Below are 14,255 nucleotides of genomic sequence, written 5' to 3'. Positions count from 1 at the left end.
AGGAGAGGGAGAGAGAGAGATAGAAACATCAATGATGAGAGAGTCATTGATCGGCCGCCTCCTGCACGCCCCTGACAGGGAATCGATCCCCGATCGCCTGGATCCTAGGTTGACGCTCAACCGCTGAGCCACGCCTGGCCAGGCTATTGATGTGCTCTTAACTAAAATAGAAGCAAAATGGAGCAGAAAGAGAAAATTTATCAAGATAATGCCCGGCCGGGCGTGGCTCAGCGGTTGAGCGTCGACCTAGGATCCAGGCGATCAGGGTTCGATTTCTGGTCAGGCCACATGCCCAGGTTGCGAGCTAGGCAGCCGATCAATGACTCTCTCATCAGTGATGTTTCTATCTCTCTCTCTCCCCCTACCTTTCCTCTCTCTGAAATCAATAAAGATACGTTAAAAAAAAAAAAGATAAAATTCTTAGGTAAGAAAAAAAAATCATCCTGATAAGGAGGGCAGACAAGATATCTATAAATTCCACTTAACAGATAGAAATGAAAAAATCTTAGAGGGAAACATAGCAAATTAGAAAATTCATTATAATTAAGCTCATTCTGCCACAAGGAATGTGACATTATGTAAATATTAAGAAATAAGGTTATGTATAGGCTAAACTAATAATTTCTTAATAGTTAATATTTAATATGAAGGCAGTAAACTGTTCACTAACCATTCCTTAACTTGGGCAATTAAATGCAAGGTAACAGATAGAAAGCTTAATATTTAAAATATTATAAAATATATAAACATATGCAATATCATTTACTTATAAAATCAACTCAAAGTTATAATGGTCTGCTCACAAACAATTGCTAAGTTAATAGAATTGAATCGTGTTGGGTGGGTTAAGATATGACATCCAAAATTAACATACCAATAGTCACCAATTGAAAATAAAATGAGAGTACAGATCCCTTACACCACGGCAACAGTGAGAAGGTAGGAATAGCCATTGTGAATGTGCAGGCCCTATATTTTCCATTTCGTGTTTTCTTCCTATCAGGTTTGTACTTTGACACGAGAAGACAACCGCTCATTAGGTGTTATTCCTCAAGATGAGCAGTTGCATGTGCTGCCCCTTTATAAACTGTCAGACACAGATGAGTTTGGCTCAAGGGAAGGAATGGAAGCCAAGATCAGATCTGGTGCCATTGATGTCCTCACACCCCGCCGCAAAAAAAGAACATGTTTTACTCAGCCAATTCCTCGCTGTGGGAAGAAAAGAGCAGCTATGATGCCAGAGGTCCTCCCGCATAAGATAAGGGCTGTGGAGAAGAAATTCATTCCTCGAATCAAGCGGAAGAATAACTCGACAACAAACAACGGTAAGGCTTCATCACTGTCACTTTTAGGTGAGGCCTGCAGACCATGTTAATTTTCTGTGCACGACTTTCACCAGCAGAAGTTTGCAGTTTCCTTTGCACAGCATCCTTCCTCTCCTTTATTTTTGCTCCACTCTGTTAGGAATGGGCATTATAGAAAAGAAAACTTTATGTCAAATATCAATTAATTAATTAAGTTAGCTAATTCTTCTTATATCTTATTTGTTTTTAATATAGCTTGGTTAGAGTTCAAACTATATGTAAGGCACCAAATACATTTCTAAATACTTAACAAAACCAAAAGTCAACAAAAGTTTCTCATCTGTATTTCTCAGTATTTTTTTTCTCTTTATGCTTTAAAAAAAATTATTGATTTCAGAGCGAGGAAGGGAGAGAGAGAAACATCAATGATGAGAGAGTCATTGATCGGCTGCCTCTTGCACGCACCCCCCACTGGTGATCAAGCCCACAACCTAGGCCTGTGCTCTGACCAGAATGGAACTGTGACCTCCTGGTTCATGGGTCAACACTCTACCACCTGCCAGGTTGTTTATGCTTTTTTAAAAAACGTGGGGTTTTTTGTGATTTTTGTTTTTAAATCCTCACCCGAGGGTATGCTTTATTGATTTTAGAGAGAGAGGAAAGGAGAGAGAGACAGACAGACAGACAGACATTGATCAAGCCCCAGTCAGGGATGAAACCAGTAACCTAGGTATGTGCCCTGACCAGAACTGAACCTGCAACATTTTTGTTGTACAGGACGACACTCCAACCGCGTGAGCCACCTGGCCAAGGCAACACATCCTTTTTTTGGTTCCACATCTATTTTGAAACCCCGCTCCTCCTCCTTGGCATACATGAAATGACATCACTTCCTTGATCACCTTTCCAACTTAAGTAACTTAAATAACTACTCAACAAATATTAAACTACTACAAATATTAACTACTCATCTTAAGTGACCTACTCAACAAATATTACTGAGCATCCCTCAGAATGAGGCATTTAAAAATGAGAATCTGTAGTGTTTTTATTTGGATAAATAGCATTCTGGGCAGAGGAAATGGCAAATGCAAAAGTCAGGAGGCAGGAATTTCCTATAATACTTGATGCAAGCAAGGAGGCCAGTGTGGCTGGAGCAAGTGTAAAATGAGAATAGCTGAGAATGAGATCAGAGAGGTAAAGGGGGGTCTGAGCAGTTCATCTCAGGTTTAGTAGACTGCGGTGAAAACTGGACTTTTTATGAACGAGAGGAAGTTCACTGGGCATTTCAGGATACGAAAAGGCTATGGTGTGACTCAAACCTAACATTCTAGTTACTGGGTTAAAACTAGAGTGATGTGGGGCAGATAATAGGAAAGCAGGGTGATCATAACGAGGGTATCCTAACAACTCAGGAGAGAGATGGTGGAGCTCAGACCAGGGTGGCCAATGAGGCCCCAAGAAGTGTCTGACTCTGGATGGTTTGAGGGTATCAGGATTTCTGATGGATTAAATTTAGAGCGTGCCCCCCAAAAGTGTCAAGGTTGACCCTGATGTTCTTGGCTTGAAGAAACTGGAAGTGTGGAGACACCACCACCTGCCATGAGGAAGGGGGGAGGAGAACAGAATTGGAAAGAGAGCTGAGGCACTTTGCAGAGACGTTCCAGGCTCTGTAGATGTTCGGTGCGCAGCTGAATGCAGTGTAGCTCGGGAAGGCTTCTAGCTGGACATGTAGTTTAGGAGGCCGATTTTATAGACAGAATGTAAACCACGAGAATGCGGGAAATCACAGAGAGAAACTAAAGGCGATAAGAGACTTTATCAAGGCCAAATCCTGAGAATTCTCCATTTGTAAAGGCTTCGGAGATGAGGAACAGCCGGCACGAGAGAGCTGGCATCTCGGGCGAGGTAGGAGTGAAGCCACCGAGGGCAGCATTCCCGGGGGTGCGAGGCATCACCTCCGTCAAAGGCCCCTGCTCCCGCGTCAAGTGAGGTGGCGACTGGATTTCGCCATCAGATTGGAAGGCTGTTGCTAGAGCAGATTTATTTCAGTAGAGTGGTGGTGAGAGTGAATGAAGTGGGTTTACAGAAAAATCGGAGAGATTCTTGTGCTTGGCTATAATGGGGTGAGTTGAATGAGGTATAGGTTATAAGGTTGAGGGTCTTTTCTTAAATGGAAAAATTTTTAAGTGTACATACTGAGTGCATTATATAATGAATCCCATGTCCCTCATGTGCTCCCAGTTCAAATTTATTTCAGTACGTATCCATTCTTATTGCATCTATATATATTTTTGATAACAAATTGCAGAGGTCATGTCTCATTTACTACCATTGATTCATCTGTATATATCACTAAAATATAAGGAATTTTTAAACCACAGTACCTAAAACAAAAACAAGAAAATCAAAGAATGCCTTAAAGCAACCAGTGTTCAAATTGCTTTGCTTGTCTCCTAGTGGCTTTTTTTTACATTTAGTTAGATTAAATAAGTATACAAACAAGGTCACACATTATATTAATTTTACATGTCTCCTATACTTTTTAAATTTAACTTAAAGCTTGCTGTTTTTCCTCTTTTTCTCTCTTCTTTTTTCATTATAGCAGAAACCATTGTTCTGTAGAGCCAAATTCAGCTTCAATTTTTAAAAAATTGGTATGACAACACCACCATCTGTGATCCTTTATTTCTGTTTCTTCAGGTCACAATATACGTGGTGATGTTGAGCCTGACTCATGGGCCAGGCGTTTGTCAGCCCAATTCACTATTACGTTCTTGTTCCCTGTCAGCTTTTTACCTAATGACTTTAGGTACCTTTATATTCTGTATTATTTATTTCATTAGGAGGAACAAAATCTATCATTCTTTTTCCATTCGTTAGTTGATCTTCTATTAAAAAAATATTGCCCTTATCAATAACTTATTTCCGAGGAATGGTTCATATGGGGAAATCTGAGTAAATACTTAGCTATTTGTCTTTATTCACCAGTTTTCAGATTGCATGTTCCCAAGCATGTTCTAATGTAGTCAATTTTTTTTTTTAATAAATCTTTGTTGATTTCAGAGAGAGGAAAGGAGAGAGAGATAGAAACATCAATGATGACAGAGTCATTGATCAGCTGCCTTCTGCACGACCTCTACTGAGGTTCAAGCCCAAAACCTGGGCATGTTCCGTGACCCGGAATCCACCACAATCTCCTGGATCCTAGGTTGATGCTCAACAGCTGAGCCATGCCCAGCTCGGCTAATGTGGTCAATTTTTTTTTAATTTAGTATCATTTTGATCTCATGTTTTTTTAAAAAACATAGTTTATACTTCAGTGCATATTAAATAGGTGTTTTTCCCAACTAAATTTGAAAATGCTTTTAAAAAACAATCTTTAAATCGTCTCTTCTTTAGTCAGTAGAAACCCATCAAGCTGTCTTCTGAAATGTTTTTGTTACAACCCCAATAGTCTTTTTTTTTTTTTTTTAATATATTTTTATTGACTTAAGAGGAAGGGAGGGAGGGAGAGTGAGAAACATCCATGATGAGAGAGTCATTGATCAGCTGCCTCCTGCACGCCCCCTGCTGGGAACTGAGCCCGAAACCCGGGCATGTGCCCTGACTGGAAATTGAACCTCAATCTTCTGGATCATAGGTAGTTAGTTGTTCAACCACTGAGCCACACCAGCCGGGCTATACTCCAGTTGTCTTTGATAGGTTTTGTTTTGACCAGGTATTCCAGGCTCATCTTATTTAATCCTGCCCCATATCTAAACTCAGCCATTTCTCCAAGGAACCTAAATATATATATATACCATGAATTAATATTGATATTCAAACTTTGAATTAATGGGTACTCCTTTCCTTCTTTGATCTTTATATTTAAGATGAGAGAAATGACAATGCAGGCATTTTTATAATGCTGGGAAAGATTCAATAAAGGGATAGTGAAGAGGGAAGGCAGAGAGAATTATCATTCCTTTTTTCCTGTAGCTCCATTTCACAGATTTTAATTTAGTTTTATTTTAAGATTCATTTAACTCGTTACATGCTGCTTGTAAATAACAATCATATCATTTTCATTTTTGTGTCATTCTCCAATAGATTGCAACTTTACATGCTATTTTAAAAGTAATATATACCACTCTGACCGGGTGGCTCAGGTGATTGGAGTGTCCTCCCGCGCACCAGAAGTTTGTAGGTTCAATTTATTAGTAGCCATATGTACAATATTTGGCCCATAACCTCTTGACCCCTTTGAAACCTTACCCATAAATTCTTTGTCAGTTTTATTCAACTCAATAAAAGATTCATCAGTATTTTAATCGTTCCTCCCCATCATTTATATCTGTTGACAACTTAACCTCTATAATAATAGTAGTCAACCATAGATAGTAGCATGGGTGTCTTGATGTGCCACTCCTGGGTTCCTATGTATGAGTTTTCTTTAGAAATGAGAACCATTGTGTCTCTAGGTTGTATCATCGGGGCGGGGAGGGGGGGGGAATAGAACTTTGAAACAGGGAGAATGTCCTCAGCAAGAATATTTTCATTTGATGTAATATTTGTGTGGGTGTGTCAGAGCAGTTACCCACATTGACCAGTGTGATAATAATGACCTACCCTACTCGGTGAGAAAGGAACGAGCTTAAATGCATGTGTTTTTATGGGTTACAAATGGCTTATTTTCAACTAACATTTCTATGTGCCTTCCTTTGCTAATAATTAACTTTGCCTATTATGATGCTTTCTTTGCCCAGGAATAGTTATAAACTGTTACTTATTTTTTACTTTTTCAAAAATGAGATCATGCAATACCTAAAATCCATCTAAACATCTCCTCGGGTAGTTAAATATTGTTCTATGTCATCATGTTATCATCTTTTAGAACATGAAAAATTCTTTAAGGAAAATCACTGGGTGAAAAAGCTACCAACTACATCCGAATTTTAATGTATGTGTGCGTGTTTGACTTAAAGTGAACAGAAGAGAACTGGCTGGCACTGACATCATCAGTGTTTGGTCATATCGTTCTTTGTACTCTTACAACGACGACTGCCAAAAGTAGTTTGTACTGACCTTCACATTTGGTGTCCTTTTCTCTGTTTAGGGAATAAAACTGAGACCTTGCAACCTGAAATTAAAAGTGAAATTGAGCCCAATTTTATCTTCAAAGGTTCGGACAACATTAAAACCTACTCACTGACCCCATCCATTCCTCACCCAGTGAAAGAGACAAACTCGCCCCCAGGCTTCTCCTGGTCCCCTAAGACTGCTTCCAAGAACGACGCCCCGGTTCCCTGCGGGCTTTCCGAGAGAGGCAGCCACCCGCACTGCACGATGCCTTCTGCGGGACACAGTGGTGCTAACGCTGCTGCTGGGGCAGGCCCTGGAGTCGCACAGCCCGGTGAAGTGAGTCCTCCCGCCCTGCCCGCCCCCCTCTCAGAGTCCCCGGGTGGCTCTGAGCCCCTCACGGGGCCATCTGAGCAGCTAACTCCCCAGCAGCCAGACCAGCAGCCCCCCCTCGTCACCTCTGCTCCTGACCTTGCTTCCTCTCTGGTGGAAGAAGAAGAGCAGCATTCGGAAGCAGATGAGCCTCTGTCGGACGAGCCCCTGTCCGATGACCCCCTGTCGCCCACTGAGGAGAAGGTCCCCCACATTGACGAGTATTGGTCAGACAGTGAGCACATCTTCTTGGATGCCAATATCGGGGGGGTGGCAATAGCGCCTTCCCATGGCTCTGTTCTAATCGAGTGTGCCCGGCGAGAGCTCCATGCCACCACCCCCGTCAGACACCCGAACCGGAATCATCCCACACGCCTCTCCCTGGTCTTCTACCAGCACAAAAACCTAAATAGGCCCCAACACGGTTTCGAACTAAACAAGATTAAGTTTGAGGCTAAAGAAGCCAAGAATAGGAAAATGAAGGCCTCGGAGCAGAAAGGTCAGGCAGCTGGTGAGGGTTCTAAGCTGTCCCCTGAAGTGAATGAATTGAACCAAATTCCCTCTCATAAAGCATTAACATCAACCCATGACAATGTTGTCACCGTGTCCCCTTATGCTCTCACACACGTTGCAGGGCCCTATAACCATTGGGTCTGAAGGCTTATCTCCCCTTCTGATGCCTTTGCTAGTGCAGTGTATTTCTCCAAGGTGCTGTTAAAGGAAAGTCATGTTGTTGTTTACTAGATCTTCATCTCACCCATTTGAAAGCTGAAGTTAAAGAAAAATAAATACACAATAGGGTGGGTATTTCTTAACTGTGACTATATTCTGACAATTGGTAGATGGTGCACATTTTAAGCAAAAATAAAAGTTTTATAATTTTAAATACATAAAGAAATGTTTTGGTTAGGTGTTAACCTTGAGAGAATCACTCAGTTTGGTGCTTTAAATTAAGCCTGTTTACTATGAAATGAGTAATTTTTAGAGGATTTTAACTGGTAATGTGCTATGATGTAAAATCAAGATACACAGTGTTAACTCTACACAGCTCCTGGTGCTTAACCACATGGACACAGTTAAAAATAAGCTGAATTATTATTTCATGGTGCCATTGTTCCAACATCTTCCAATCATTGCTAGAAAATAGGCATATTCCTTTTAAATAAACCAATGAAATGTTTTGTCTCTTAAAGTATCTCTCCTGTATAAAATAATTCATTATTGTTAGTAATGGTTGGAGGCTGTTCGTAAATTGTAAATATATATTTTAAAAGCACTTTCTATTTTTAAGAGTAACTTGAAATAGTATAGTATAAGAATCCTATTGTCTATTGTTTGTGCATATTTGCATACAAGAGAAATCACTTATTCTTGCTGTGTAGAGTTCCATCTTATTAACTGCAATATGTATTCTAATCATGTATATGGTTTGTGTTTTTTAATGTGTTCTTTCTCACTCAAATATTAGCTACTTATATAAAACAGATCATGCGAAATTGGTTAATTATCTAAAATTGGAATTTGAAAGCATATCACCAATATTGATTAACATTTTCTTGGGAACTAATTAAGAGTGATCTCTTCTGATTTACTGAGCAACATTGATCCCAATTTACTTTCATTGTAGCTTTCTCAATATAACCCATGAAAGGTGTTTCTAAAAGGAGATGGGACATAATAGGATTCAGAAGAGTCAAATGCTTATAAAGTTTCAGGGTGATAAAATACAAAAATTAAGTAATAAGGACCCTACCCATCCCAAATTGCCTTACTTGTTCTGAAAGTCATTCTGGTACAGAATAGGAATAAAATTTTAGTAGAAATATTTTGAAAACAAATTCCTTATTATCGTCACACACCCCAAACAAACAGTAGGAATGGTATTATAAATATAGTTCTATTCATTAAGAGCTAATTCAAAATTTAAACATACAGTTTTGGGAAAATAACTTCTGCGATAATTGCCTGTGTTCTAGGTAACAGGAAAATAGGCAATCCGTGTATTTCAGCTCTCCCATTATTTTTTCTATTACTCTCTTGATTCACAGCAAAATGAGAGAGATTACCCAAAGCAAACTTTTAGAACAGGAAGAAATTTCAGTGAAATACTTGATTCTGTTAAAATGCAGAGGTGCTATAATATTCAAAGTCTCAGATTCCTTGGGAGTATGGAAAACCTAATGGTGCTTCTCCCCTGGAAATGCCATAGGAAGCCCACAACCGCTAACACTCACAATTCTGGTGCAAAAGCAAACAGTTCCAGTAAGCTCTCTAAAGAAAACTCATCATAACATATTAAAGTAATATATGGTGCAAAGTATCAGTTTCAAGCTTTTGACTAATCAAAGTAAAGGAATATGAAGGGATTGTAAATAAAATGTCCATTGATAGACCATCTTCTTGTACAAGTAGACTTCTGCTTTTGAATATGTAAAATAGGGTAATTCATTGACTTGTTTAGTATTTTGTGTGCCTTAGATTTCTGTTTTAAAACATGTATATTTTTGTGAGCCTAAGGTTTCTTATACATATAATTATATAAGTGATTGTTTATTGTTTCAGCTGCTTAAATAAGATATTTACTAGTATTAGACTATCAGGAATACACCCTTGTAATATTTCGTTTTAGGCCTTAGCTCTCACTAGAAATTATTTTCTCACCAGATTTAATGGATAAAGCTTTAATATACTTTATCCATCCATCCATTATCCATTCTTTCATTCAACACTTATTGAATGTCTGCAAAATTTAACTATTAACTTGTTTTTCTTTGAATCACCACCCATGACAGTAAACTTGAAGAATTAAAATCCTAGAAGATATTCTAACTCATATTTTTCAAAGAAATAGCACATTCCCATCAAAACAATCCATTGTGATATGTGTGTGTGTGTGCGTGTGTGTGTGCGTGTGTGTGTGTGTGTGCGTGCGAGCAGCAATTCAGATCAGTGTCACTAACTTAAAATAAGTTCCTTAACAATCTAAACTTGAAGCACTAATGTTGATTTAGGGAAATACTGGTATTTTTTAAGTTAGTTGCAGTTTACCAAAACAAGTACATGAAAATATCCAGTCTCGGCTAAAAATGTCTCCATTCAGTTATTATAACACCATGAATGGCCTGCTCAACTGATAACCCTGTGGTGGGAACCACACATGATTCTTGCATTGTTGGACTCTTTCATAAGTTTAACAGTTTACCGTCCCATTGTGTGCCCTGTAATTTTTTTAAAGCTCATGATTGTTTAATGTTCTGCAGCATTGTGATTGTATGCTGGCTACACTGCTATTAGATTGCTCTTTTTCATGAAGCACGGAAATAAATTTGTTTGAAATGTCATTCTCACTCAGAAAACTGGTCATCTAATATTATTTCTACACCTCTATTATATTTTACTGTAATGATCACTTGTTTTACCTTTTCTGGTAGCGCTCAAATTGGGTTTTCTATCTTCTGCCTTTGTTCATGGTATGAGAGTTGAATTCATTGATACATGACTCCCAAGTTAGCCCAGTCTGTTGATGTTACAAACTTTATGATGGGAGCAACCTCTGCCTATTGTAGAATCCTACAAAATATGCTGCCCTTCAGAACCCCATTTCTAATGGCTCCTAGGCTATAACTGAACATCTTTTCTTGTGCTTGTCAGCCTCGCCTACAACCTCTTTCCAAGTCATACACAAAGTACCAATTATATCCTGTCAAAAACCTAATTGAAATATATCAGCGACTTTCAACCTTTATGCCACAAGAATTTTAAAACATGCAATACCTGAGGATTTGTCGGGGGCACTGACCTTTTCCCATAGCTTGTCAAAAAGTGACAGCAATGAGCGACAATAGCAGTCTGGTGTGAGTGAATCAAAATCAAAATTTGGGGGTGGGTCAGATCGGCAAAATAATGTATTTTTTGGTGTGCCATGAGCTGGAAAAAAAAGGTTGAAAGTCACTGAAATATATTGTTACTGAAAAGTGAGCCTACCTGAAAATATATGGCTGTAGGTTAAGTTTTGCAACTTAACTAGCAAAATGTTTGCATCTGAAATAAACTTCCAACATCTTTACACAGCCTACATGTAAATGAAACAATTTCATTTGTTAAATACAGAATTTTACTAGAATAGATCCATAAGCAGTTTGCTTAAGACATAACCCCAATACATACTTTATTGAATGCATACTCTTGTAAATGAGATACTGACTAAATTCATGTGAAGTAAGCTACTTTCTAATGTTATTACTTCCATGGATTTCTACCGGTTATTTTTTTTCACAATAGCATGTATGAAAATAACCCCAAACTATTTCAGTTGAGTCTTTTTAAAACATTATATTGAAATATTTTATCTGGGACAAAGTTTTGGCATTGCATGACAACTTCCACCGATAGCCGGCACAGCATTTCTTTTGAATATGCCAAGTAAATCAGTAGCTGTGTATGACCTTTAATAATATATAGCTACCTTCTATTTCACAACTGTTTAATGCATGGAAATCTTTTTTGTCTAGTTTTAGTACAATTGTGAGTTTTGATCTTTTGTAGAAATTAATGAGAATTGTGAAATAAGCTAAAATAGTAGTGGCCTCTCAGAGCACTGGGAGACATCTTAGAAGTCATAAAAGTTCAATCAGTGGGGCCCAGAGAGCAGATTTTAATGTCAGTGTGTAATTAATTTTGTAATTATAATTTAAAGAATCAAACGAAGGCCACTTGGTTAGGATGATTGTAGGGGGAAAAAGACTTGATTTGATCACCCACAAGGTATTTTATTAATGTGAAATAATCTTATTTTGGTACAAGTCAAAACTAAAATGGCTTTAGGGTTTTTTCTGAGAGGTTCAGGGATAAAAGTAAAATTGAATCAAGATTTCCCTGCCTTCAGAACCTCTTGATCCTTGCTTGGGAAATTTAGCTGACTTTTACTTATTAAACTAGCCTGTTAACACATCCAACAAAGTGTGGCAATAGTCTTGTTCGGTGTTCAATAAATATCAAGGATTTATACAGTACAGGCTTTTATTTCCCCAGAACAAGTATTAGGCATATATAAGGAGTTATAAAAGATTGAATGGTTGAAATAATTGGGGAAAGTATATTTCTATTGTATATACTACCTAACCATAGTTGTACAGTCTACCCACGTGTCTTGCCTAGTTGGCCCCACAATTACGTCCCAGCATAGTTTATTTTGACGTGGCTGGCTACATGTCAGACACTGTCTTACTGTGCACAGCTGCTAACCTTGCCCTTAAGTGTATTGTACTTGTAACTTCAACGTCAGTAGTATGGCGCCCTTAACCCAGTTACGTGATCAGTGCTCTGATTCCTGAAAGAGTCTGGGTTCGCCCCAATCAAATCATGCTCTATGTTGAGCTTTCATCTAACAGGTTTAGGAAATGACGCCATCCATGGCTCTGGCATGCAATTCAGAAAGAATCAGTATGTCCTTTATCAGAAGCTGAATGCGTGTGTTTTCTTGGGATGTACTGAGATGAACTGGCATCTTTTTGCTTTTCTCTTGTGTATAACATAGAGACTAAATTCCTCTGTTAATTTCTGAGCTTGTGAAAGTGGCTTGTACCCAGGACATCACCCTTTTGTCCACATCAAGCTCCACGTTCCGGTATCTGGACGAGTGTTTCTCAGTCCCTGCTTCCAGTGGGACCCATTCAAGTACTGGTGTTTGTTTCAAAAGGCACATATTTCATTCCTTCAGCTAATCCAGAGGCATTCCTTACTTTGCCACTCCTAATTCTCTCTGCTTTGAGGGCCCCGCCACGTGTTTCTCGTGGCATTCTGCAGTTTATGGGATTTCTAGTTTGAGAGTCCAACACGTCTTTCCTTTGTTGCCTGTGCTCCTTTCCCATCCTTACTGTGCTCCCCATGGTCCTTCCCGGGCCACAGGTTTTCTTCTAGCTCCTTTGGCCATAAGTGTCCCCTCAAGTAAAGCAAAGCAAAACTTGGTCTAAGGCAGGAATGTTACCGTGTTAAACATATTAGCTGATTTAACTCATCCATGTTTCGGTGCCACTTTGGGAGCTTGATCCTAGTTTTTCTAAAGAGAAACGTGGTCCCTGTGGGCTGTTGGGAAAGGCATTCCCTTTCGCTCATCGGAACGAAACCTTGCAACCGTCAGACGCTTGTGCATTTTCAGAGAAACAATATTAGAGAGTAGTTCGGCTTCTTCATTTGGCTAGATATAAATTTATAATCGGACCAGAAACACTGCTTGTTATTTCCCCCCTCATGTTCCTGAAAGTAGTGTCACTGAGTGCACTAATTCTTTTTACTGCTCTTATGCTCGCCTCTGATTTTCCTTTAAAACCACGCTTCCCCCTTCTCTCTCCCATTCCCCGAGTCCGCCGCCAAACACGGCTCCTTTAAGAACCGCGGTGACCTTGGTCTTGGTCTCCTATCTTTTAAAGTCATGCTTCTGAAGTTCCTTTTGGAATAACACCAAAAGGAATTAAGAGCTTTTATTCAGTTCTTTTCAGGGACAAGTTCAGTTTTTGGGAATAGATGTGATCACAAGACCCTGGATTAGCATGGAGGGATCGCTTTCTATCCCAACAGTGCTTCACTCTATACTCGTCTATTAGTGTTTGAGTGTCTACAGAAGGTTATACAAGAAGCTAAATACTCTACCACTACTTCTATATGGCTTTCCTGTTTTTGTATAATGCATCATACTGATTGTCTGTGACCAGTGACTTTCTTAGTAAAGGATCTAATCTATAGAAGAGAGTATTTTTTGCATGTCTTCCTCCTATCTCCCAGTCCAATTTTGTGGATGGTATCTACTTTCTAATGTAAATTTACCCCTTTGGAATTTGGTTGTTGGCAATAATAGGAACTCTTCTATAATCTGCATGAGAAAAATTAAAAAGTGAACCAAAAGTAATTTGAAGAGTTCTTTATTGTGTTTTTATTTTTTTACTTTTTTAATTGAATTTAAGAAATACTTTTAATGTTCTTTCTCCCCACTCCATACCAGTTTTATCTGAAAAAAGTTCTCAGCTCAAAATGAGGAACAATTTTGAAATCAAATAGGATAGCGAGAAAAGTTATAATTAATCTTTGTGCTTCATAATATTTTAGGTTATCAAACTGCTTTATTATGTGCTACTTTTTTTTCTCCAGCACTGAAGATTGGACAGAGAATGTTTCCATCTCACTGGTGGGGAACCTGTAGGTTGGCAAGAACAGCTAATGGCTGCTCCAAGTCACACACACACAGCAAGTCAGAGACTAAAACATTTAGTATCTGCAGACTGCTAAATGTATTTCTGCACCGTAAACTGTGACTTAGAGAGTGTTATCAGTTAGGAATTTTGTCAGACCTGATCTAAAAATAATGTAGAACCTTGTATGCAAAACATGCTCCTGGAGTATTTTCTTTCCACTATTTATTTTTGTAAGTAATTACATCCTTAGAATTTTGTCAAAGAAGAACCTCAAATACAAATAGTCCTGAAATAATAATGTAGGCAGATTTTTTTTTAAAAAATAACTTTT

General features: G+C 38.6%; 1 protein-coding gene across 8 annotated transcripts in view; it reads left to right on the top strand.

Moving 5' to 3' along the window:
* TET1 (tet methylcytosine dioxygenase 1) overlaps positions 1-14,235 on the top strand; it is a 112,762-nt gene extending 98,527 nt beyond the window's left edge. For 7 of the 8 annotated variants that reach the window (XM_081157361.1, XM_081157358.1, XM_081157359.1 and 4 more), the window contains 2 exons: positions 1,004-1,325; positions 6,403-14,235. In XM_081157361.1, coding sequence (XP_081013487.1) covers positions 1,004-1,325; positions 6,403-7,394 — 1,314 coding nt within the window. In that variant the 3' untranslated portion in view covers positions 7,395-14,235. The remainder of the gene's footprint in view (positions 1-1,003; positions 1,326-6,402) is intronic. The other variant, XM_081157360.1, reaches the window with a different exon arrangement.
* Positions 14,236-14,255: the final 20 nt, after the last annotated feature.

Source organism: Miniopterus schreibersii, assembly GCF_964146895.1.
Source record: "Miniopterus schreibersii genome assembly, chromosome: 14".
In the NCBI taxonomy this organism is placed as follows: domain Eukaryota; kingdom Metazoa; phylum Chordata; class Mammalia; order Chiroptera; family Miniopteridae; genus Miniopterus; species Miniopterus schreibersii.
This window is presented reverse-complemented; position numbering and strand designations above follow the sequence as displayed.